At 44.4% G+C, this 27,052-nt stretch overlaps 1 protein-coding gene across 2 annotated transcripts in view; it reads left to right on the top strand.

Moving 5' to 3' along the window:
* LOC126278462 (CD151 antigen-like) overlaps positions 1-27,052 on the top strand; it is a 1,693,623-nt gene that overhangs the window by 1,472,383 nt on the left and 194,188 nt on the right. For both annotated transcript variants that reach the window (XM_049978598.1, XM_049978599.1), the window contains exon 5: positions 22,340-22,552. In XM_049978598.1, the coding sequence (XP_049834555.1) occupies positions 22,340-22,552 (213 nt within the window). The remainder of the gene's footprint in view (positions 1-22,339; positions 22,553-27,052) is intronic.

Raw genomic sequence — 27,052 nt, 5'->3', positions numbered from 1 at the left:
CCCTGTCTTTATCTCTCTCCCTCCCTCCCTCCCTCTTCCTCTCTTGCTTCTATACGATCCAATATCTCACACTGTGGTGTACACTTACTTAATTTCCTGAAGAATATTTTCCTCGCTTAGGATTCCATACACTTTTGTATACTACAGGCTCTGATGTTATGCGAAAACTAAGTTTGGTATTATGTGGCGTATTTCCGTGATCGTGCTGCAGACTCACAGAGTTAATGAATAATGGCAAATGCATCAGTGTATGGCAGGTTCCCTGTTCGGAAACGACTGACTCAAAAATTACAAGCGAATATTGGTATTCAGGTTTACTGCTGGCCTGCTGGTGACAGAAGGTGCTACTTTCACATTGGTCGTTTAATGTGTCAAACAGACCCAATGTCGATCGAGAAATGCAAAAAAAAGCGCGATTTGCTTCAAGACCTTCGTCACTCTTGTCAGATGACTCATATACATATCAACCATCAGCAGAAAACGAGTGTGGGTCACATTACGTGTACGAACTATGTATAAAATAGGACCCGCTTTCCTTTTTCACCTTTCCGGGAAGGTATATCGCAGATGTTCACCAGTAAAAGATGTGCACAGCTCGATCTCCATCATGTTGCACTCAAATACGTACAGAAGAAGCAGATACATAACTTGTGGACTCTCATTTCACTATAATTCAGTACTGTCAAATGGTTCAAATGGCTCTGAGCACTATGGGACTCAACTTCTGAGGTCATCAGTCCCCTAGAACTTAGAACTACTTAAGCCTAACTAACCTAAGGACATCACACACATCCATTCCCGAGGCAGGATTCGAACCTGCGACCGTAGCGGTCGCGCGGTTCCAGACTGAAGCGCCTAGAACCGCTCGGCCACACCGGCCGGCTCAGTACTGTCACTACAGAGCATTTAGTCTCCGTTGAAGCAAGCCTCAAACGAGAAAAGCGCTGACAAACGAGGAAGCATTCAAATGACCTGAGTTGTAGCCCACCCGATACCTTTGCACCCCGCACTTCATGAATTTCTTGTTGCTTTGCTAACCAGTTTGCGTTGCAAACAAGTGACTGTATTAAATGAATAACACAAAGGCCCATAATGGAACATTCTCTCGTATGAGACGTAAATTAATTCTGCTATAGACAAATATCAGGAATTTAACTGAGAACCTGGGAATTACATTCTGGTAATTATATACAAAGTCAATCTGACATTCCGCTGATTTTAAACATTATCAATGTACTGAAATGGAAAATTAATATATGAGTTAATGAGGATAACTGAAATGTCGAGATTGGTTGAGACTGATATATGAAAATCATCCATCAGAAGTGTTTACATTTTGCGGCGTGCAGTTGCAGCTATAGCGGTTGTAAAGCTAAGTGCTGACAAAGTCATTTGTGCACTGTTATACAGTTATTAAATTTAATAGTTTTCAGCGGTGTTTAGTGCTGTTTGTGGCGAAATTACGATTTAATAAACTTTCGGAAATGTTCACTCACAGTGTGTTTTTAGTTTCTTCTGCGCGTTGAAGTCGTTTAATAAATTTCGTGCTTTAGTTTTCAGCTGACATTTATTATTGTTTCTAGTGAAATACCTCAGTAAAATGTTCATTCAGCGTTTTAACTTCGTTGAATGTTCCAGTGACCGCTTGAAATTTTGGTTTTAGCTAATGATTTTCGTGTAGTTTTGATGGTGTTGGTATTAGTTGTGGTTTAGTAGTATTAATACAAGTAGTTGCTTTCTTAGTAGAGAGAGAATTGCGAGACCGCTATTGTTAGTTTTATAAATAGTTCTATTGGTGTAACTGAACTTAGGTAGACGGCCGCAGAGGCCGAGTAGTTCTAGGAGCTTCAGTCTGGAACCGCGCGACCGCTACGGTCGCAGGTTCGAATCCTGCCTCGGGCATGGATGTGTGTGAGGTCCTTAGGTTGGTTAGGTTTACGTAGTTCTAGGTTCTAGGGGCCTGATGACCTCAGAAGTTAAGTCCCATAGTACAAAGAGCTATTTGAACCATTTTGTTTGAACTTAGTTAACGAAAACGCTCGGTTTTTTCACTAACTGAAAATTTTTATCATTAGCGAGAAGTGTGTGCTTTGTCGTATGTTTGTGAGTAGCGGGTTACAGTGTGGGATTTGTTCAAAGTATTTTCATTGGTCGGAATGCAGTGGAGAAGCCAGTGGTTATTTTGATGAGATCCTCTCCTGGGAATGCAGAATCTGTAGTGGAAATAAGTTCATAGTGGAGCAGGAGCGTGAGATCTGTGCCCTCCAGGTGTAGTTACAACAAGCATAGGAGAAACTAGATAGGTTGAGGAGGGTGGCAGAAGGAGCCAGCAGGAGGAGGTATTCAGACAGCTATACTTCGCGTATGGGCAATAGATTTGACCAACTGACAAAGTTTATTGGAGCGGAGAGTAGTGTAGCTGTAGGTGTAGGTAACATGCAGCAGTCCTCAGCAGTTAGGAGGCCTAGGTCAGTTGCAAAATCTAACAGAAAGAACAAGATTCTCCTGCTTTGTAGTTCGCACGGTAGAGGTGTGGGCCAGCAGCTGCAAGAAGTGTTGGGGAGTTAGTACCAGGTCACCATAATTGTGAAGCCTATTACGGGGTTGGCTCAGGTGACTGACAGAATAAGGGAATTATGTAGGAATTTTACGAAGGAGTATCAGGTAGGGAACAGTATTGGTAGAGACGATGAATATGATGTAGGTGGTGATCTGGTAAAGATAGCTACTCAAACTGGTGGCACTAATGCGCATTTCGTGCAACTGTCTCAGCATCATGATCGGCCTCATCTTGATGTGGCTGTTAGGCGCGTTAACATGGAGCATTGCGGTGGTGCCAATTGAGTCTGTCAGTATATCGATTTTCACTAGGCGTGGCTTGCACCTCAATAAGTATGGGAAGGGGAGGCTGGAAAAGCTTAGAGGTGACAGTTTATGGTGGTGGGAGCACTCATGAAAAAATTCCTATAGTAGTTGGTGTTAGAGCTGCACCTTTTTTATACTGAAATCAGCTAATAGGTATATCTGCTTAAAGGAAGTTCCTCTGACTAAGGGCTCATCTTCAGGGGACTCATGTTTCCAAGTAGAGAAAGAATTAGCATATTTCATCGAAATGTAAGAGGTATTAGAGATAAAGTTAGTGAACTGCTTATAGATGTTGAATCTGAAATTATTGGTATATCGAAGCACCACTTAAATAATATCATTAAATAATCTGACAATTCAGTGGCTTCACTTACCAGGATACACATTAGCTGGCTGTTTTTCAGGGAGTTCCTTGCGGGGTAGGAGATTGGCCATGTATGTAAAAAAACAGTATTCCATTTGAGTCCATAGACGTATCACGGCACTCCACTGAACAGCTATTTGAATGTTGTGCACAGTCAGTTGAATTTAGTGAAACTAAACTCCTGATTGGTGTTGTTTCTAGGTCCCCTAACTCTGACTTCAGAGCATTACTGCTCATGCTTGAGAGGTTTCTTGATTCACTTTATGGGAAGTACCAGAAATTAGTTATATGTGGTGACTTCAATATAAATTTTGTATATGATGGTGCAAGATAAAAGGTGTTGGTAGATTTCCTAAATTCATATGATCTGATACAGACTGTGTTTTTTCCAGCTAGGGTGCAGGGAAGAGTAGCACAGGCATAGGCAATATTTTTATGCACTCGTAATTTACTAGATGGGCATTCTGTTAGTAAAATGGTGGATGGACTTTCAGACCATGATGCACAAATTTCAACACTAAAAGGCCTTTTCACTCAAACAAATGTCACATATAATTACAAACTATGTAGGAAAGTCAATCCTACAGCAATAGAGAGTTTTTTAAACCTCGTCAAGGAACGAGAGTGGCAGGATGTTTATAGTGCCAATAACATAAATGACAAATATATTGCTTTCCTTACCACATTTCTGATGCTCTTTGATAGTTGCTTTCCATTAGAACGTTCTAAAAGGGGTAACAGCAGTAAAAGGCAGTCTGGGTGGCTGTCTAGTGGGATAAGGATACACAAAAAGGGTCAGAACACTGTTGCAGAAACAGCGAAACAAATATGCCAAATTTAAACAGACGCAAAATGCGAGATGCTTATAACAGTTTCCACAACGAAACTTTGTCTCGAAACCTGGCAGAAAATCCAAAGAAACTCTGGTCGTATGTGAAGTATGGTAGCGGCAAGAAACAATCAATGCCTTCTCTGCGCAATGGAGATACTATCGAAGACAGTACTGTCAAAGCAGACTTACTAAACACAGCCTTCCGAAATGCCTACTCAAAAGTAGACGATAATAATATTCCAGAATTCGAGAATTCGAATCAAGAACAGCTGCCAACTTGAGTAACGTACAAGTAAGTATTCTCGGTGTAGTAAAGCAACTGAAATCACTTAATAAAAGCAAGTCTTCTGGTCCAGACTGTATACCAGTTAGGTTCGTTACAGAATATGCTGATGCATTAGCTCCATTCTTAACAATTATATACAGCCGTTCGCTCGACGAAAGATTTGTACCCAAAGACTGGAAAGTTGCACAAGTCACACCAATATTCAAGAAAGGTAGCAGGAGTAGTCCACTAAATTACAGGCCCATATCGTTAACTTCGATATGCAGCAGGATTTTAGAACATATATTGTGTTTGAACATTATGAACTGCCTCGAAGAAAACGGTCTGTTGACACATAGCCAACATTGGATTAGAAGGCATCGTTCTTGTAAAACGCAACTACCTCACTATTCACACTAAGTGTTGAGTGCTATTGACAAGGGATTTCAGATCGATTGCCTATTTCTGGATTTACGGAAGGCTTTTGACATTGTACCACACAAGCGGATTATAGTGAAATCGCGTGCTTATGTAATATCGTCTCACTTATGTGACAGGACTTGTGATTTCCTGTTAGAGGGGTCACAGTTTGTAGTTATTGACGGAAAGTCGTCCAGTAAAACACAAGTGATTTCTGGCATTCTCCAAGGTAGTGTCATAGCCCCTTTGCTGTTCATTAAACGATTTTGGAGACATCTGAGCAACCATCTTAGGTTGTTTGCAGATGACGCTGTCGTTTATCGACTAATAAACTCATCACAAGATCAAAACAAATTGCAAAACGATTTAGAAAAGATATCTGAATGGCACGACAATTGGCAGTTGACCCTAAATAGCGAAAAGTGTGAGGTCATCCATATGAGTCCTAAAAGGAATTCGCTAAACAAATAGCGAAAAGTGTGAGGTTATTCACATGAGTCCTACAAGGAATTCGCTAAACTTCGGTTACTCGATAAATCTGTCAAATCTAAAGGGCGTAAATTCAACTAAATACCTATGAATTACAATTAAGAACAACTTAAATTGGAAGGAAGACACAGAAAATGTTGTGGAGAAGGCTAACCAAAGACTACGTTTTATTGGCAGGACACTTAGAAAATGTAACAGATCTACTAAGGAGCCTGCCTACACTAAGCTTGTCCGTCCTCTTTTAGAATACCGAATAGTGCTGCGCGGTCCGGGATACTTAGCAGAAATGACTGACGGAGTACATCGAAAAAGTTCAAAGAAGGGCAGCACGTTTTATACTATTGCGAAATATGGGAGAGCGTGTCATTGGAATGATACAGGATTTGGGCTGGCCATCACTAAAAGAAACAATTTCTTCGTTGCGACGGAATCTTCTCACGAAATTCAAATCAACTTTCTCCTCCGAATGCGAAAATATTTTGTTGACACCGACCTACATACGGGGAAACGATCACGACTATAAAATAAGGGAAGTCAGAGCTCGTACGAAAAGATACGTGTTCGTTTTTTCCACGCGCTATACGAGATTGGAATAATAGAGAATTGTGAAGGCGGTTGGATCAACCCTCTGCCAGGCACTTAAATGTGATTTTCAGATTATCCATGTAGATGTAGATGTAGAACAAAGCGGGAATTATATCAAAATGTTAGAAGTAGTCATAATCAAGTTACAGTGACGCATTGCAAACGGTATTGTAAGGTGCTTAAAATGTTGTTAGGAAGGCAAAGAGTATGTGGTACGCAACTAGAGTAGCTAATCCATAGGCTAAAATCAAAACCATATGGTCAGGTGTGAAGGAAGTGACTGGTAATTAGCACAAAGACGACGATATAAAAATAGTTCGTAGTCAAAATATTTCTGTTACTGATAAATCAGATATATGTACAGTATTTAACAACCATTTTATGACCAGTGCTGCTGAATTAAATAAAAAAATTGGTTTCTACAAGGAATCATATAACTCTCTTGGCAAATGACTTTTCGAGATTGATGTCTGAAATACTCCTTTGCGATACATTCATGGGGGAGATCGGGTGGATAATTAAATCACTGAAGACTAAGGACTCATGGATATATGATGGAGTGTGTAGCAGAATATTAAAGTACTGTGCTGCACATGTTACCCCTGTATTTAGCTATATTTTTTATTTTTCCTTTGGGAATAGTCAGTTTCCTGAAAATTAAAGTACCCAGTAATATAGCCGCTTTATAAAAAGGGAGAAAGGGATTATGTAGACAATTTTAGACCTATTTCCGTGCTATCAATGTTTGCTAATGTTAATGAAAAGGCTGCGCTGTAAGGATAATTGATCATTTTATATCACAGGTATGCTATCAAATGTACAGTTCGGCTTTAGAAGTCGTTTAACAACTGGAAATTCTATATTCTGTTTTCTCAGTGAGGTCCTGGATGCGTTAAAGGTTTCTAACGCTAGTCATACGTTTTGATTTAAGTAAAACATATGATTGTGTAATCACAAAATATTGCTCCATTACGAAATGCGGGGCGTAGCTCAGAACTGGTTCACCTCTTACTTTAGTAACAGACAGCAAAAGGTCATTATTGACATTGTTGAGAATGGAATGACTGTGATGTGGGGTCTGAGTGGGGTATGGTCAAGTGGGGGCTGCCCCAGGGATCAGTGTTGGGCCACTCCTGTTCATTATTTATATAAATGATTTGCCCTCTAGTATTAGGGTAACACTAAAATACTTCTATTTGCTGATGACATTAGGTTGGTAGTAAAGAATGTTGTGTGCAACATTGGCTCGGTCTCAAATAGTGCAGTTTATGACATAAGTTCATGGCTTGTAGATAATACACTAACCCTAAATAACAGTAAGACTCAGTTTTTATAGTTTCTAACACAGTTCAACAAAACCTGACTTTTTAATTTTACAGTTTAGTAAAACTGAACAGTTCAAATTTCTAGGTGTTGAGATAGATAGTAAAGTGTCGTGGAAAGCCCACGTTCAGGATCTTGTTCAAAGACGTAATGCTGCGATTTTTACTATTCGAACGGTATCTGAAGTGAGTGATCGTTCGACACGAAAATTAGTCTACGTCGCTTGTGTCGTATGGTATTGTATTTTAGGGTAACTCTTCCAATTCTAAAAGGACATTTTTGACTCAGAAATTGGCGGTCCGGGCAATAAGTGGTGTAAGTTCGCGAACCTCTTGGTAACCCCTGTTCACGAGCCTAGGTATTTTGATGTTCGCCTCTGAATATATATATTCCTTACCGTCATTTCTTGTTAAGAATATTAGCGTATTCCCAAGAATAAGCAACTTTCACTCAGTTAATACTCGGCAGAAATCAAACCTGCATTTGGATCGGACTTTCTTAACTCTTGTGCAGCCGGCCGGTGTAGCCGAGCGGTTTTAGGCGCCTCAGTCTGGAACCGCGCGGCCGCTACGGTCGCAGATTCGAATCCTGCTTCGGGCATGGATGTGTGTGATGTCCTTAGGTTAGTTAGGTTTAAGTAGTTCTAAGTTCTAGGGGACTGATGACATCCGATGTTAAGTCCCATAGTGCTCAGAGCCATTTGAACCCTTGTGCAGAAAGGTGTGCAGAATACTGCTGCATCCATTTTCAATAACTTACCACTGGAATTCAAAAAACTTAGCAGTAATCCACACGCTCTGAAATCGAAACTCAAGAGTTTCCTCGTGGGTCCCTCCTTCTATTCTGTCGAGGAGTTCCTTGAAAAATTAAGCTGATTCTTGTTGTATCGTTGATTGCGTTTACTTAAATTTGTGGGTTGACTTTTTTCGGTTTCATAAACATTTTATTTTTATCTGCTAGTACTTCTATGTAGTAATTTTATATATTGACACGTTCCATGACCTTGGAGATTAGCTTCTCAGTTTGGTCCTGCGGAACTTGTGTAAATAAATAAGTAAGATTTACTGCAACTTACACTACTGGGAATTGTTTGTAGGGTCGGATAGTTTTTTTTTGTGCATATAGAAGCAGATTGATGTCAAATTTCAGTATTCAGAAATATCTACGGTAAGTCCTGAATGTGTTGTTAAAAGCAGTGCATAATCCTGGTTGAGGTTTCGTGTGAGAGCATTCCACAGTCCTCGACAAAGCTATGAACATCTTCCCAATACACTACAGTAAAGTGTTTCAGATCGAATGTATGCGTGCATGCAGACCGACCGCCGGCCGCCAGCAGAGGTTAGTAGGGGTGGACAAACAGCTGACGAGAGGATAGTTGTGTGGCCAAGGTGCGATCCTACGCGTCAGTGCCCTATTTGCCCTACGGCATGTCTATTGTCGGCGCGGCGAGGAGCGTAGTAAGAGGGAAGTGACCTGTGCGCATGCACAATACGAGTAGCACAGTCCTTGCAGCAGACGTAAGCCGTCTCGTTGCTACTGCCATAAGCAGGCTATACTGGTAGCGCCGGCAAAGACCGACACACCTGCAGCCTACCGCGACTTTTCCTGCCACTCGCATAGTGTGACTGTGCTGAACGCCAGAGGCCAGCGGTGTGCAAAATGCTCGCGTCCACCACGGAACGGAGAACGTATACGGTAGAGTACGGTCATCTGGCGCGTAGCCTATGCTACAGTTTAAATTAGATTAGTTTTTCGTTCCATAGATCCGTACTGAGGCCGGCCGTAGTGGCCGAGCGGTTCTAGGCGCTACAGTCTGGAACCGCGTGACCGCTACGGTCGCAGGTACGAATCCTGCCTCGGGCATGGATGTGTGTAATGTCCTTAGTTTATTTAGGTTTAATTAGTTCTAAGTTCTAGGGGACTAATGACCTCAGAAGTTGAGTCTCATAGTGCTCAGAGCCATTTGAACCATCTCTATTCTCTATAAGACATGCAGGAACTGCCGTGGCGAGTATGATCTCCGGACTCGTCTCCAATCGAGGACTTGGGGCGGGGGGGAGAGATACACATCATGGAGCGGGAAGTGAGTCGCGCGACTCGTCAGCCAACAACTCTTGCAGAACTACGTGGACAGGTCGAGCAGGCGTGCCGTAACGTATCCCAGGACAGTATTCGCCATCTGTACGATCGACTGAACGACTAAATCAGTGCCTGCTTTGCTGCCCGTGGACACTATACCATGTACCAGTACGGGTATTTCAGTATGGGTCGATACCTGGTATCTGAGAGCCACTTGTGCTATTAGTCTGTAAATGTAATAATTTCATGTACTCCATATACACTGTTGCAACAGTAAATCATGAATTAATTGGATACCTCTAAAAGGCTGCACTAATTATTTCCGGTAGTGTAGTTTTAGAGCCGGCTGCCAGTTTCTGCACCTGTGGCTCTTGGTCTGCAAGTCTCTTTGATAGCAATTTTCCGACGATGTCCTCTCTCCGTACACATCTGTGCAGTGAACAAACTCTTCAGACGTCATCATCCAGTTGATTTATACACGTTGTAATCATTAGCGGCTCTATCAAGCTGCCTTAACGGCCACCGGATGTCAGTTTTGCCTACAATGGTGCCTTTAGAATCAGAACGACATAGTGTGCTCTGTTTGATGGATGTCTTCGATGTAATCGCGTACCTGTTCGGATAGTCCGTATGCACGCATTTTGTTTACTGGACGATGTTGTGGAACTATGTTTCTGGATGTCATGGATGAACGGAACAAGTTGGTTTTTACACAATCAGTGCTTGCGGAAACCCCATTCATTTCTACGCACGATTTGATTGACGACAATATATGTAACTTTATTCTACAAGAAATCGACGTCAGATAGGCCTATTGTCTCTCTGTCTGGAGACCTTACACTCAGGCTGGAACTAGCCGAGGCTTTTTGCAGTCGTATGACACACTCCGTTGTTTTTGCGATCTACGGTAAACTGACTATAGAAGAGGGATGTAACCATCCTCATATTCGATGTGGATCCAAATGGTTACCCAGACACGTCCTGTATCCTTTCCTGTGTGGGAAGATCTGAGCTGCTTTCAAATTCCACGCCACTCACTTCGGTAGCTGTGATTTTCGCATCCGTGCGAATATCGAATGTAAGTATTACACTGTGACATATTTCACTGGAGTGGTTTCGGAAGACAGAATTTGATTTTCGACTGTCATTTTATTATTTTTCAGATCTGTGCCTTAATGGTCGAAGAGTACATGTAGGGCCGCCTTTTATCCATTGACTAACATTATGTACGACCAAAACATGTTAGAGTTCTTATTTTACAACTCGCCAGGTAAGATACTGTTTTCAGGTTCACTGAACAGCTCTCATATAGTGTCCGTTTTCGACTTCTTGCTTCATTTGAATGTGCCATGGAACTGCCTATGTTTTTTTTTTTTGCAGCTTCTTAATTTTATAACTGAACTATTGTAAACACGTCCCACTCACTATTATTTTCCACGACAAAGAAATATGTAACACAATTTCAATTTTTCCGACATATCCTTCCCCAGAGCCAAAGCTAATAGGTTGCTGCTGACAGATCGGATACAAAGTAGTTTTCCTATGACATCTGCTAATCATTATTATGTTTCTACCTCTTTTTTAATTTTTCGTTCGACAGCCGCGGTCAATAAAGGTATAACTTCACTGTGGTCGTTGATTCGTATCTCAACATTCACTGAATCAAAAAATTCTGGCCTGTTCGTTTCCAGAGCATTCAGTAGATTTACCTTGTATGTGGATTGTCTCAAACTACTCTAAATAATATCCAGAGACTATGCTTAATACATTGTGCCCCACTCACAGACTTTTGCGATATTTGGGATGAAATTTCGATGTCCTACAACAGCCTGCCTTTCTCTCACGAGCTGGGAATGAAAGATTAAAAAAAGTGTGACGAGATTGTTTGTGCCTGCCTTCCAGTGTAAACAGGCGTGTGTCCCAATCCATAGGTCAAGCATTTCGTAAGTTCAGATACATGGATACAGATTAAGAGAGTGAAGGTGATATTATTTGTGTGAGACATAGTTCAACTTGCGGCTACCGTGACTCCAGGGATCTTTTTTTATAGGACTGTCATGTTGCTTTTTGGACATGAACCAGCTTAAGACGCTTCTTTTTGCTAAACAGTACTGTAAGTAAAAACGAGTGGCAGAACGACATCCCGCCATATCACTATGGCACGACCGTGGAATTTAAACACAACAGTTTGCAAAATCTCATTACATAGTTCCACCACTCCGATACTTGATGTGGGTGGGTGAAAGCAACATCTTAACATGCATCATGAGCTCAATATATCAAAGGTCAGAGTCAGGTGCTCATAATCATCTGAACTGATGGTCTGTGTTCGGGAACGGTGGCCACTGTGAGCTCGTGGTGAACAGATGGCGGCTGCTGCACATCCTGTATTGCCCTCAGATCACGTTGCTGGAACGACCGAGCTGGCTGGCGTAGCGACCATGTTCACATGACCTTACTGTTGGCACTGATTGTGGAGAGCTACCTACTGGCAATGTGCAAATGATTGGCTGGTGGGTGCTGCACATGCCACCGGGACAACTATTCCCACTACACCCAACATATTTGGATCTGGTGAAGGGGAGGAGGGTGGGAGTCGTTGCTAGATCCATATGTGTTGCATGCTGGTAGTGTTCTAGAGATATGAAATGGTCACATAGGTCAGTGACTGGTAAAGCAGGTGGCAGACATTCAGTGGTACCTTACTACGAAAATGCAGACAGTCTACAAAGTAACAGGCCAGCAGCTTTGTTGCCAGTTCCGATACATGGCTGCTTGTTGTTACTTCATGTCGGTCGTCCGACTACGAATATCGTGCCATAAAATTGTAGTCATTGCAATGCCACATTACTGAACTGTGAAAAAAACCCTGACAACCTTGGGGGATCCAAAAATATTCTCTTCGTAATCAAAAAAAAGGTTAGGAAAAAACGCCGAGATAAAGTCAAAATAACGATGTTTCAATATTTTAATATATATTTCAATACACAGATGCCTTTTTTATTACCTATGTCATGTGGAAGAGGGTAGACTACGCAGTCGTCACAGTCATTATTATCCACATCTCTTATGTCACTGTCACTCAATTTACTGCCACTATCGTTATTGTGGTCTTCAGTCCTGAGACTGGTTTGATGCATCTCTCCATACTACCCTACCAGTGCAAGCTTCTTCATCTCCCAGTACTTACTGCGTCCTACATCTTTCTGAATCTGCTTAGTGTATTCATCTCTTGGTCTCCCTCTACGATTTTTACGCCCCACGGTGCCCTCCATTGCTAAATTTGTGATTCTTTTGTAGGGAAGCAGCCTACTCACACCGTATAAAATTCACATCAGTCTTTCCATTGTGTGCCAGCCTAGTCCGCTGTAACTAGCTCTGACGTCATAAATGTTGCGCAATACTTTAAAAATCAAGTAAATAACCTGAAACGTTTCTAGCATGTCAGGAGTAATACTAAATCAATATGTGTTGAATATCAGTTCAATAACTTTAACCATTTTCGAAATTTGGACGTTTATCTGTAAAAATCATTGGCGTAACAGAAAAGAGCTAGAAACTTAAAAATTTATATTTAGATTCCTTTTTCATAATAATTTAGTAGAAACAGTATTCTGGATCTCACAAATTAAAAATTTAGTTGAAATTCATGATTTTCTGGTTTTTGTCTTAGAAATTAAGGAAGCAAGATAGATTAAGTAGGCGAATAAATAAGGCTAGGGTGTTTAAATTTAAGTAGAAGGGCGATCCGCTATAATCATAAAGATGTGAGAAGTGTCAACTGAATAACTATAAAACTATAGCGATAGCGTATCTCCAAAGGGCAAGTTCAGAGCTCGTCTGCTGCGTGTAGTGTAATTAAATTAATTCTCTCGCCCAAAATATTTGACTTAGCCACGTCAGACTTATTATGATTACTTACCTGTGTGCTGATTGCACATTTAAATTGAGAATGTCATCGGCCATCAGCAAAGGAAGCAATGATTTATTCGATAACTTAAAGTGGTGCATTACTAGCCCAGCGGCTAGTCGGGAGAGCGGAACTGATCATGCGTTCCCTTAGCCGTCTGCTCCGTGGCTTTATATATAAGATCGCTGCGCGAGAGAGAAAGGCCCCAGTTCTCTCCAGACGGTGATTAGCGCACCATCTGTGCCGGGAGTCGCGCAGCGTCGGTATCATTGCTGTAAACAGCCTCAGAAGCTACTCGGGATACACGTAACCTTGAAATCGTTTTCGAGTGAAGTGTTAATTCTCGGATGACTTTAATGTTCTATCTTCAGTTTGCGTATGTCGTATTTTCACGCGCCGTCGCGGGACAGACATTCTACCATTATTTAGCGTGGCGTTTGATGAATATTATTATCAAATTATGGCGAGCATTCAGCGCATCAGCGCATTAGCCTCGGAACTGCTCTGGTAGTTGGATTGTGTGGATTCTTTTTGATCTGTGACTTTCAGAATATAGTGAACATTTTAGAGAGAATGGGTTTTGATTATGAATCCCAGACAATCTCCTAATTCCTCAGAGCTATAAGCTGTAGCTATAAACGTATTACTCAGATGAAGTGGGCACTAGGAATTCTAATTACATGCTTCACGTTTTGCTAATCACTTTATGGTTGCCAATATTGTAGTTAGAAGGCCAGTGTTGAGAACGGTAAACAACAGCATTAAATAATAATAGGAACATTATGCTATAACAATTATTATTCCACCCGCCGCCCCACATATGGTGAATCGGCCGGGAAATGCATCTTTTCTACATTACATTCTACATTTTAATAACAAAATTATACCACCCGCCGCCCCAGATTTTGATGCCACAGAACATGTCCTACCAACCGGTCCCTTCTTCTTGTCAAGTTGTGCCACAAACCCCTCTCCTCCCCAATTCTATTCAGTACCTCTTCATAAGTTATGTGATATACTCATCTAATCTTCAGCATTCTTCTGTACCACCACATTTCGAAAGCTTCTATTCTCTTCTTCTCTAAACTATTTATTTTCCATGTTTCACTTCCATATGTGGCTGCACTCCATACAAATACTTTCAGAAACAACTTCCTGACACTTGTATCTATACTCGATGTTAACAAATTTCTCTTCTTCAGGTCTACATTTCATATCCTCTTTACTTCGACCATCATCATCTATTTTGCTCCCCAAATAGCAAAACTCCTTTACTACTTCAAGTGTCTCATTTCCTAATCTAATTCCCTCAGCATCACCCGACTTAATTCGACAACATTGCATTATCCTCGTTTAGCTTTTCCTGATGTTCATATTATATCCTGCTTTCAAGACACTGTACATTCCGTTCAACTGCTCTTCCAAGTCCTTTGCCGTCGTTATCATCCCATAATCCTATTGTGAACTAATCTTTGTTTCAGTGCACTTTCTCATTCCCATGCCTCTTCGAAGAACTGTCACTTACTTGTGACAATTGTGTTCCATTCTGTGGGTGTAATACTGGCCAGTGCCTCACACACGAAAAATTGGACTTGTTTTAATTCGAAACCTTTATTTCTGTCTGCAGCATATGATTTCACCTGAGCCCGTTGAACTTCTATTACATTGAAAGGCTATGATATCGTGATAGGTGCAACACTCTATGACCATTTTCTTCTGCAGTTTTGTCAGTCCCATAAATGATATTATGCGATGCAAACTCTTTCACAATTTGCAGTAGTTCTGCCTTTTTCATTTCCCTCTCAAATGAAAGTATGCAACTCTTCTCTAGTCATTCTACTATGTCACTCTTTCTGCTGCTGCAGGTAGGGACTCTAACTGTTGAGAGTGATAGGTGCACTGTCAAATATTATAGTATTTTTTCTACATCTGGAAGCAAAAAATATACAAACCACTTTTTAAATTTCGTTGCCGTAATTTCTTCGAGGTAGTCCCCAGAATTCTTTGATTTAAAAAACAACATAGAATTTTGAACAATCCCACCGATTGTTCCAGCACGTAAAAGAACGAGGTGATTGTCTTTTTCAACTGGTTCTTTCATTGTACCTCATGCAGTGTCATACGTCCATGCAGAGATTCTGGAATGATCAGCATTTACACAAATTTCGACCAACCAAGTGATTTCGTAAGGTTTGAATTTAGGTATTCCTCTTAAAAAACAGCGTCTCAAGGCAACGACATCCTCTAGTTCAAGCAGAAGTCTCCTTCCAGAAAAAGTTCTTCGTCAGTACTCTACGAGTATCTTCTTTAGCATGACTGGTTTTTCCTCCCAAGAACAGGTCACTATCTCGAAGTGAGAGAAGCAGATTCTTCTGGGCACGATATTCTTTCAATTTGTAGCAGTCCCCTTAAATTGCCCGGTTCTGAGGGTTTACCAGCACACATTCTGGTTTCTCCTGGAGTCAAAAGAACAGCAGTTGATTCCCATGGGTCCCCAGCGCGCTTCTCTCTCGTTGCTTCCATCGCAGAGGTCGTTCCAATTTTCAGATCTGCAGCTACTCTTTCGATGACATTCGACAATGATACAGGAGATTCACTGTTATCCCTTTGTTCCTTAGAACAGCATAGTACGTTATACACGAGCTCATGAGTTTGGCTGTTTCAGATAGCTCTCCGCCCTGCTTTCCTGCAGGTTAAGCAAGATACCATATGACATATGTTTGAAATTAACAACATTTTACACTGCATCGTTAAGAAGAACTGAACTGGTCACTCACGATTTGTGACAGACTATGAGCACACGACAAATGCTCTACAGCCAGTGTGAAAGTATACCATCATGGGCAACATTGAAATATAAAGGTCGCAATGCAGGGTCATCACCATGGCAACTTTTACGAATTACAGGAGTCCATGCACATGATGTGTCGAGGACATCCTTCCAGCGGCCTGGTGATACCCAACAAAAAGAAGCTATTGTGCCGAAACCTTCTGTACACCGTTTGCCTCTATACAACACATCCGGTGGATACTGCGAGGTCAGATGCCAGGTGCCGTGCAGTACTGAGGTGGTACTGTCATCTCCTTACATCGAAATAATGCTTCTCTCTTTCTGATATCACGCACGGTCGGCCCTGACCTGGTCTTTGGGGACACTGTTTCGGTCTCTCTAAATTGTTGCCACATCCGAGAATCAACAGAACTATTCACATTAAGTCATTGGACTTCATCAGTTTGCAACTGTCCTGCTTCCCTTTTTCTTATAGCCCTCCACCGCAGAGAGTCTAGTAGGAGTCTTCTTTTTGCCATACGGCACCGTCGATGACTGTATACACAACGACTGTGGATATGGGATTACCGAGCAAACACTGCCCCATTTGATACATGCCCTACTGTCATTGTTTATGTGTTTGTCCATTGACTGGAATGCCTTTTCCCATGCAGAACACGATTGTGTGGACATCTGTTGACAGTTTTTATGATTAGATGGTGAATTAGACACAAGACGGGCAAATAAGGGGTTCGTTGCTTTAATTTAGACACCAGTGCATTATCAACATGCACAGTATTGTCTCACATTGAGACAATAAATGACCAGTGGTCTAGGGGTAGCGTCTTTGATTCATAATCAAAAACGTCTTCGGTCCCAGGTTCGATCCCCGCCACTGCCTAAATTTTGATAAATAATGAGCATTGGCGGCCGAAGACTTCCGGCATAAGAAGTCAGCCTCATTCTGCCAACGGCCTTGTCAAAGAGGGCGGAGGAGCGGATACAGGTACAGGGCACTCTCTTCTCCTATGGGTGGGACAATGTCCCTAAAGGCGGAAGAATGATCAACGACATGAGGATGCAGAAAGGCAATGGAAACCACTGCATTAAAGACACGTAACGTGTATCCACAGGACATGTGGCCTGTAGTTGAAGAAGTTCATAATGATCTCTCCATTGGCAAAAGATTCCGGAATAGTCCCCCATTCGTATCTCTGGGAGGGGACTGCCAAGGGGGAGGTTACCATGAGAAAAAGATTGAAGGATAATGTTCTAGGAGTCGGGGCGTGGAATGTCAGAAGCTTGAACGTGGTAGGGAAACTAGAAAATCCGAAAAGGGAGATGCAAAGGCTCAATCTAGATATAGTAGGGGTCAGTGAAGTGAAGTGGAAGGAAGACAAGGATTTCTGGTCAGACGAGCATCGGGTAATATCAACAGCAGCAGAAAATGGTATAACAGGTGTAGGATTCGTTATGAATAGGGAGGTAGGGTAGGGGGTCTGTTACTGTGAACAGTTCAGTGACCTGGTTGTTCTAATCAGAATCGACAGCAGACCAACACCGACAACGATAGTTCAGGTATACATGCCGACGTCGCAAGCTGAAGATGAACAGATAGAGAAAGTGTATGAGGATATTGAAAGGGTAATGCAGTATGTAAAGGGGGACGAAAATCTAATAGTCATGGGCGACTGGAATGCAGTTGTAGGGGAAGGAGTAGAAGAAAAGGTTACAGCAGAATATGGCCTTGGGACAAGGAATGAAAGAGGAGAAAGACTACTTGAGTTCTGTAACAACTATCAGCTAGTAATAGCCAATACCCTGTTCAAGAATCACAAGAGGAGGAGGTATACTTGGAAAAGGCCTGGAGATACGAGAAGATTTCAATTAGATTACATCATGGTCAGACAGAGATTGCGAAATCAGATACTGGATTGTAAGGCGTACCCAGGAGGAGATATAGACTCAGATAACACTATAGTAGTGATGAAGAGTAGGCTGAAGTTCAAGACATTAGTCAGAAAGAATCAATGTGCTAAGAAGTGGGATAAGGAAGTTCTAAACAATGACGAGATACGTTTGAAGTTCTGTAACGCTATAGATACAGCAATAGGGAATAGCGCAGAAGGCAACACAGTTGAAGAGGAATGGACGTCTCTACAAAGGGCCATCACAGAAGTTGGAAAGGAAAACATAGGTACAAAGAAGGTAGCTGCGAAGAAACCATGGGTAACAGAAGAAATACTTCAGTTGATTGATGAAAGGAGGAAGTACAAACATGTTCCGGGAAAATCAGGAATACAGAAATACAAGTCGCTGAGGAATGAAATAAATAGGAAGTGCAGGGAAACTAAGACGAAATGGCCGCAGGAAAAATGTGAAGACATCTAAAAAGATATGATTGTCGGAAGGACAGACTCAGCATACAGGAAAGTCAAAACAACCTTTGGTGACATTAAAAGCAACTGTGGAAACCTTAAGAGTGCAACGGGAATTCCACTGTTAAATGCAGAGGAGAGAGCAGATAGGTGGAAAGAATACATTGAAAGCCTCTATGAGGGTGAAGATTTGTCTGATGTGATACACTCCTGGAAATGGAAAAAAGAACACATTGACACCGGTGTGTCAGACCCACCATACTTGCTCCGGACACTGCGAGAGGGCTGTACAAGCAATGATCACACGCACGGCACAGCGGACACACCAGGAACCGCGGTGTTGGCCGTCGAATGGCGCTAGCTGCGCAGCATTTGTGCACCGCCGCCGTCAGTGTCAGCCAGTTTGCCGTGGCATACGGAGCTCCATCGCAGTCTTTAACACTGGTAGCATGCCGCGACAGCCTGGACGTGAACCGTATGTGCAGTTGACGGACTTTGAGCGAGGGCATATAGTGGGCATGCGGGAGGCCGGGTGGACGTACCGCCGAATCGCTCAACACGTGGGGCGTGAGGTCTCCACAGTACATCGATGTTGTCGTCAGTGGTCGGCGGAAGGTGCACGTGCCCGTCGACCTGGGACCGGACCGCAGCGACGCACAGATGCACGCCAAGACCGTAAGATCCTACGCAGTGCCGTAGGGGACCGCACCGCCACTTCCCAGCAAATTAGGGACACTGTTGCTCCTGGGGTATCGGCGAGGACCATTCGCAACCGTCTCCATGAAGCTGGGCTACGGTCCCGCACACCGTTAGGCCGTCTTCCGCTCACGCCCCAACATCGTGCAGCCCGCCTCCAGTGGTGTCGCGACAGGCGTGAATGGAGGGACGAATGGAGACGTGTCGACTTCAGCGATGAGAGTCGCTTCTGCCTTGGTGCCAATGATGGTCGTATGCGTGTTTGGCGCCGTGCAGGTGAGCGCCACAATCAGGACTGCATACGACCGAGGCACACAGGGCCAACACCCGGCATCATGGTGTGGGGAGCGATCTCCAACACTGCCCGTACACCTCTGGTGATCGTCGAGGGGACAGTGAATAGTGCACAGTACATCCAAACCGTCATCGAACCCATCGTTCTACCATTCCTAGACCGGCAAGGGAACTTGCTGTTCCAACAGGACAATGCACGTCCGCATGTATCCCGTGCCACCCAACGTGCTCTAGAAGGTGTAAGTCAACTACCCTGGCCAGCAAGATCTCCGGATCTGTCCCCCATTGAGCATGTTTGGGACTGGATGAAGCGTCGTCTCACGCGGTCTGCACGTCCAGCACGAACGCTGGTCCAACTGAGGCGCCAGGTGGAAATGGCATGGCAAGCCGTTCCACAGGACTACATCCAGCATCTCTACGATCGTCTCCATGGGAGAATAGCAGCCTGCATTGCTGCGAAAGGTGGATATACACTGTACTAGTGCCGACATTGTGCATGCTCTATTGCCTGTGTCTATGTACCTGTGGTTCTGTCAGTGTGATCATGTGATGTATCTGACCCCAGGAATGTGTCAATAAAGTTTCCCCTTCCTGGGGCAATGAATTCATGGTGTTCTTATTTCAATTTCCAGGAGTGTAGAAGAAACAGGAGTCGATTTGGAAGAGATAGGCGATCCAGTATTAGAATCGGAATTTAAAAGAGCTTTGGAGGACTTACGGTCAAATAAGGCAGAAGGGATAGATAACATACTATCAGAATTTCTAAAATCATTATGGGAAGTGGCAACAAAACGACTATTCACGTTGGTGTGTAGAATATATGAGTCTGGCGGCATACCATCTGACTTTCGGAAAAGCATCATCCACACAATTCCGAAGACGGCAAGAGCTGACAAGTGCGAGAATTATCGCACAATCAGCTTGACAGCTCATGCATCGAAGCTGCTTACAGGAATAATATACAGAAGAATGGAAAAGAAAATTGAGAATGCGCTAGGTGACGATCAGTTTGGCTTTAGGAAAAGTAAAGGCACGAGAGAGGCAATTCTGACGTTACGGCTAATAATGGAAGCAAGGCTACAGAAAAATCAAGACACGTTCATAGGATTTGTCTACCTGGAAAAAGCGTTCGAAAATATAAAATGGTGAAAGCTGTTCAAGATTCTGAAAAAAGTAGGGGTAAGCAATAGGGAGAGACGGGTCATATACAATATGTACAACAACTAAGAGGGAATAATAAGAGTGGACGATCAAGAACGAAGTGCTCATATTAAAAAGGGAGTAAGACACGGCTGTAGCCTTTCGCGCCTACTCTTCAATCTGTACATCGAGGAAGCAATTATGGAAACAAAAGAAAGGTTCAGGAGTGGAATTAAAATACAAGGTGAAACTATATCAATGATACGATTCGCTGATGACATTGCTGTCCTGAGTGAAAGTGAAGAAGAATTAAATGATCTGCTGAACGGAATGAACAGTCTAATGAGTACACAGTATGGTTTAAGAGTAAATCGGAGAAAGACGAAGGTAATGAGAATTAGTAGAAATGAGAACAGCGAGAAACTTAACATCAGGATTGATGGTCACGAAGTCAATGAAGTTAAGGAATTCTGCTACCTAGGCAGTAAAATAACCAATGACGGACGGAGCAAGGAGGACATCAAAAGCAGACTCGCTATGGCAAAAAAGGCATTTCTGTCCAAGAGAAGTTTACTAATATCAAATACCGGCCTTAATTTGAGGAAGAAATTTTTGAGGGTGTACGTCTGGAGTAACGCATTGAATGGTAGTGAAACATGGACTGTGGGAAAACCGGAACAGAAGAGAATTGAATCATTTGTGATCTCGTGCTACAGACGAATGCTGAAAATTAGGTTGACTGATAAGGTAAGGAATGAGTAGGTTCTGCGCAGAATCGGAGAGGAAAGAAATAAGTGGAAAACACTGATAAGGAGAAGGGACAGGATGATGGGACATTTTTTAAGACATGAGGGAATGACTCCTATGGCACTAGGGGGAAGTGTAGAGGGAAAAAGATGTAGAGGAAGACAGAGATTGAGATACATGCCGCAAATAATTGAGGACGTAGGTTGCAAGTTTGGAAGTGCTACTCTGAGATGAAGAGGTTAGCACAGGAAAGGAATTCGTGGCGGGCCGCATCAAACCAGTCAGTAGACTCATGACAAAAAACCAAAAAAAGTGACATTGACGAGTAATCAGATGTGATTAGTTCAACCAATACAATGTTTTACTAAAATATATATTCATCATCTCTTTTTGTTGTAATATTAATAGACAATGGGGTGTTGACATATTTCGATACATATACTCGAGGCTTATGGCTTTTGATTGGCCAAAAGCTGGTCAGGCATTTCCTTGTGAGTAAAACAGAGCCAGAAAGCGCCTCCACCACTATCCAGTCTCCATGTAATACACGAAACGTACATGAACTACAGGTTTTATAGTGTTTACTCAATATATCTAATGTGATAAAATCCTTAATCCTTTATTGAAGGGTAAAACACTGTACCATATACTGTGAGAGACCCACCAGTAAGCCTGCAGATATCCCTTTGATTGAGCAAAACTATGCCTGCAGGACATTTGGGACTGTTTTCTGACATTGTTCAGCATATCTAAGAGCTGATCGACATCCAGAAAACTTTTCCCACCTTTAGCCAGTCGTCCTGCAGATCTTCACGTGACTGAGGAGTACCATGTCCACACAGGTGGTGGAGTGCTGTTTGCTGACATTCTGCAGCTGGTGAGGGACATACTACCCAATCATCTGTTCCTGCCATTAGGCAACCAGTGGCGTGCCTGAGACTTGCGCTGTGTCAGTAGGCGGTGGGGTGGTGTCCTGGCATCCTGCAGCTGCTGGACATATCACCCAGCGACCTGTTCCTGCCATGCCAGCCTGCAGAGCGACTGAGGCACATGCTGTGCTGTGCCCTGTCTGCAGGTGGTGGGGTGCTGCGTGCTGGCGCTGTCAGGCTGGCTGCTGCTGGACATGCCACGCAGCCACCTGTTCCTGCAGAGTGACAGGTGTACGCTGTGCTGTGCCCGCAGGTGGTGGGGTGCTGCGTGCTGGCGCTGTCGGGCTGGTGGCTGCTGGATGTGCCGCGCAGCCACCTGTTCGCGCTGCTGGCCACGCCGCAGGTCCCCGGCGAGGCGGCGCGGTGGGCGGCATTCGCGCTGGCGGCCACTGCGGGCGCCATGCTGCTCGTCGGCTTCTTCGGCTGCTGCGGCGCGCTGCGCGCCAGCCGGTGCGTCCTCGCCGCGGTCAGTGTCCACCCCACTTGCTAGTCATAATCCTACGTCAAGATCGCAAAGTTTCTTTACTGATCACTGGATTGAATTCATTACTGAGCCATCTTCAGACCAATTGGCTCAGTAATGAGCCAAAACCGGTTATCAGTAAACAAATTTTGCCATCTTGACATAGGGTAGTTTGCCACACATGTTTTAAATTAATTTCAATGTGCATCTCCCCACTGACAATGTCAAAGCATAACGTCTTAGTCCTAGCCGCGAGTGCAACTTCCTGCTGCTGCCACTACCGTCCTGCTAGCCCCCACCAGCTAACCACTGCTACCCTATTCATTCCTCCTCTTCCTCACCTTCTGGTGTCTACCTGACACCCTTCCTCCCAATGCTCCAACTGCCACCTTGCTGTTCCTCACAAGTGTTCCTCCTTTGTCTACTTCTAATTGTTGTACGTATAATATGAAACACGCTGGATATGTAGCTTTCACTTCTGCTCAGATGTTCAGAGAACTTCGATTGATGTACTTGGCTGGCACTCAAAAACCAGGTACTTTTCTCTCCAGTTCTATCTCATAGGCAAGTTTCTATTTCCAAGCACACCCTTAATTCAATTCAAATTAGTGGAGCAGAAACGTACTACATTCAAATTTTGGTGGAGAATGTTTGAAAGCCATTAAGATATAGTTCTGTTTCTTTTCGTGGTCTTAGGGCGCACAACTACAATGGTCATTAGCGCCCTAAGTTAGGAATGCACCGCGAGGCACAAGGTTAAAACAGCAACTAAAAGGGACAACACTATAAAAGACGTATTAACAGCTATAGGATTAAAAAACAACAGCATAATCAAACGTCCTTAGACAGGTGTGTCAAGTTGATAAAACGAAGAACGCGAGCAGCAGCTCCTGGGTCATCCGCTAAAATGGCATCCAGAGTACAGGGCGGGCCAAGATCAAGACGCAGTGTAGTAAAATCCGGACAGGACGTTAAAATGTGGCGGTCCGTCAGCAATTGCCCACATGGACAGAACGGCGCCGGCGCAGCCGTCAGCAGATGTCGATGGCAGAACCGGCAGTGTCCAATTCTTAGCCGGGCCAAAACGACCTCCTCCCGCCTAGAAGGACGTGAGGAGGACGTCCAAGCCGCGGGAAGAGGTTTCAAGGCCCGAAGCTTGTTGTCCCTAAGTGCAGCCCAATCGGCATGCCACAGCGATAAAATGCGCCGACAAATGACCGTGCTACAATCTGATGAAGTGACACAACAAGAAGCCGTCCGAGGCTGGAGGACCGCAGCCTTGGCCGCGGCATCTGCAGCTTCGTTCCCAGGGATACCGACATGCCCAGGAACCCACATAAAGCTAACTGGAGACCCGTCGTCCACCAGCTGCTGAAGAGAGCGCTGGATCCGGTGCACGAAAGGGTGAACCGGATACGGATCACCGAGGCTCTGGATGGCGCTCAGAGAATCGGAGGAGATGATATAAGTAGAATCTCGGTGGCGGCAGACGTAAAGAACAGCCTGGTAGAGGGCAAAGAGCTCAGCTGTGAAGACTGAACAATGGCCATGTAGCCGTTATTTGAAACTTTGTGCCCAACAATGATAGAACACCCGACCCCGTCATTGGTCTTAGAGCCATCTGTATAAATGAAGGTCATATTAATGAACTTCGAACGAAGTTCGACAAAACGGGAGTGGTATACCGAACCGGGGGTAACCTCCTTTGGGAGCGAGCTGAGGTCAAGGTGAACGCGAACCTGAGCGTCGAGCCAAGGTGGCGTGTGGCTCTCGCCCACTCTAAAGGTTGCAGGGAGTGAAAAATCAAGGTGTTGAAGGAGGCGACGAAAGCGAACTCCAGGGGGTAGCAGGGCAGAGACATACAACCCGTACTGACGGTCGAGAGAGTCGTCAAGAAAGGAACGATACGATGAGTGGTCGGGCATTGACAGTAGCCGGTACGTGAGTGGCATTTCACCGGCTTCAGCATGAAGACTCTCGACGGGACTAGTATAAAACGCTCCGATCGCTTGACGTAAACCCTGATATATGGAGTTGAGGCGGCGTAAGAGGGACGGCCGTGAAGAGGAGTATACGAAGCTCCCATAATCCAGCTTGGAGCGGACGATCGACCGATATAGGCGAAGTAGGACGGTTCGATCCGCTCCCCACGACATACCACTGAGAACATGGAGGACATTTAGAGAACGGGTACAACGGGCAGCCAAATATGACACATATGGAGACCAGCTAAGTTTCCTGTCAAATGTAAGACCTAAAAATTTTGTTGTCTCCACGAATGGGAGAGCAACGGGACCGAGTCGTAAGGACGGTGGGAGAAATTCCTTGTAGCGCCAGAAGTTAATACAGACCGGCTTCTCGGCAGAAAAACGGAAGCCATTGGCGACACTCCAGGAGTAAAGACGGTCAAAGAACGCTGAAGACAGCGCTCCAGGAAACATGTACGCTGCGCGGTGCAATAGATGGTAAAATCGTCCACGAAAAGGGAGCCTGTTAAATCAGCTGGGAGGCAATCCATTATTGGATTGATCGCTATGGCGAAGAGAGCGACGCTCAAAACGGAGCCCTGTGGCACCCCATTCTCCTGGCGAAAGGTGTCTGACAGGACAGAAAGCACACGTACCCTGAACTGTCGATCCATTAAAAAGGAACGAATAATAAGAGGGAGGCGACCGCGAAGGCCCCATGTATGCAAGGTGCGGAGAATGCCCGCCCTCCAACAGGTGCCGTAAGCCTTCTCGAAATCAAAGAACACAGCCGCGGTCAACAGCAGAGCGGCGCCTACGAAATCCACATTACACATTGGTAAGTAGGCGTCAAGATTTGAGCAGCCAAACCAAACGAGAGTTAATCATTCGCTCCATCACCTTACAGACACAGATGGTAAGCGAGATGGGTCGATAACTGGAAGGCAAGTGCTTGTCCTTCCCCGGCTTAGGAATCGGCACAACAATAGACTCGCGCCAGCATGCGGGAACATGTCCCTCAATCCAGATGCGATTGTAAGTACGAAGAAGGAAACCTTTACCCGCAGGAGAAAGGTTCTTCATCATCTGAATATGAATAGAATCAGGCCCTGGAGCGGAGGACCGTGGCCGGGCAAGTGCATTTTCGAGTTCCCGCATGGTGAATGGGGCATTGTAACTTTCACGATTCGAGGACTGGAAGTTAGGTGGCCGAGCCTCCTCTGCCTGTTTTCGGGGGAGGAAGGCAGGGGGGTAATGAGTGGAGCTCGAAACCTCTGCGAAAAAGCGGCCGAAGGCATTGGAGACATCCTCAGAGGCCACAAGGACGTCATTCGCGACCGTCAAGCCAGAAACTGGTGAGTGGACCTTAGTGCCAGATAGCCGGCGCAGGCTACCCCAGACAACAGGAGGAGGAAAACTGTTGAAGGTGCTTGTGAAAGCAGCCCAGCTGGCTTTCTTGCTTGCTTTCTTTCAAAATACGACGACACTGCGCACGTAATCGTTTATAATTGATACAATTCGCCACTGTAGTGTGGCGTTTAAAGGTGCGTAAAGCACGTCGACGAGCACGTAAAGCGTCTCTACATGCTGCGGTCTACCAGGGGACCGGTACACGACGTGGAGAAGAAGTAGTGCGAGGGATGGAGTATTCAGCAGCAGTGAGAATGACTTCCGTGAGGTGTGCGACCTGACTATCGCAGCTTGTGAAGGTTTGACCCTGAAAGGTCGTCCTGGAAGAGAAGAGCCCCCAGTCTGCTTTGGAGATGATTCAACTAGTTGAGCATGGAGAGGGGATATGATGCAGGAGATGGATAACACACGGGAAGTGGTCGCTCGAATATGTATCAGAAATTGCATACCACTCAAACCGGCGTGCAAGTTGGGTAGTACATACAGAGAGGTCTAAATGGGAATAGGTGTGAGAGGTGTCTGAAAGAAAAGTAGGGGCGCCAGTATTGAGGCAGACAAGATTGAGCTGGTTGAAAACGTCTGCTAACAGGGAGCCCTCGGACAGGATGCTGGAGAGCCCCAAAGAGGATGGTGAGCATTGAAGTCTCCAGTTAACAAAAATGGTGCAGGTAGCTGAGCAAACATTTGCATCATGTCTGCCCTGGTAACGGCAGACGACGGTGGAGTGTAAACGGTACAAATGGAAAATGTAAAAGTGGGGAGAGTAATGCGGGCGGCAACTGCCTGCAGGCCGGTGTGCAATGTGATGGGATCATAGTAGATATCATCTCGGACCAGCAACATAAACCCTCCATGAGCCGGAATACCTGCCACAGAGGTGTAGTGTGCCAAGGCAATGTGATCGCATGGGCGTAGCTTCGTTTCCTGGAGGGCTACAATGAGCGGACGGTGCAAGCGGAGCAGCAATTTCAAGTCCTCTCTGTTGGAGCGAATGCTGCGAATATTCCAGTGAATAAGTGCCATCGTGAGAAGAAGAAGATGCAAGAAGGGGTCATCTCGAAGGCCGCTGAGGGCCCGGCTTCGAGCGACCACTGTCGCCGCTAGCAGTAGGAGGACAGTCATTGTC

The sequence above is a fragment of the Schistocerca gregaria genome, chromosome 6, assembly GCF_023897955.1.
Source record: "Schistocerca gregaria isolate iqSchGreg1 chromosome 6, iqSchGreg1.2, whole genome shotgun sequence".
NCBI classification, from domain to species: Eukaryota; Metazoa; Arthropoda; class Insecta; order Orthoptera; family Acrididae; genus Schistocerca; species Schistocerca gregaria.
The sequence above is the reverse complement of the archived record's forward strand: the minus strand, read 5'-3'. Positions and strand labels throughout refer to the sequence as shown.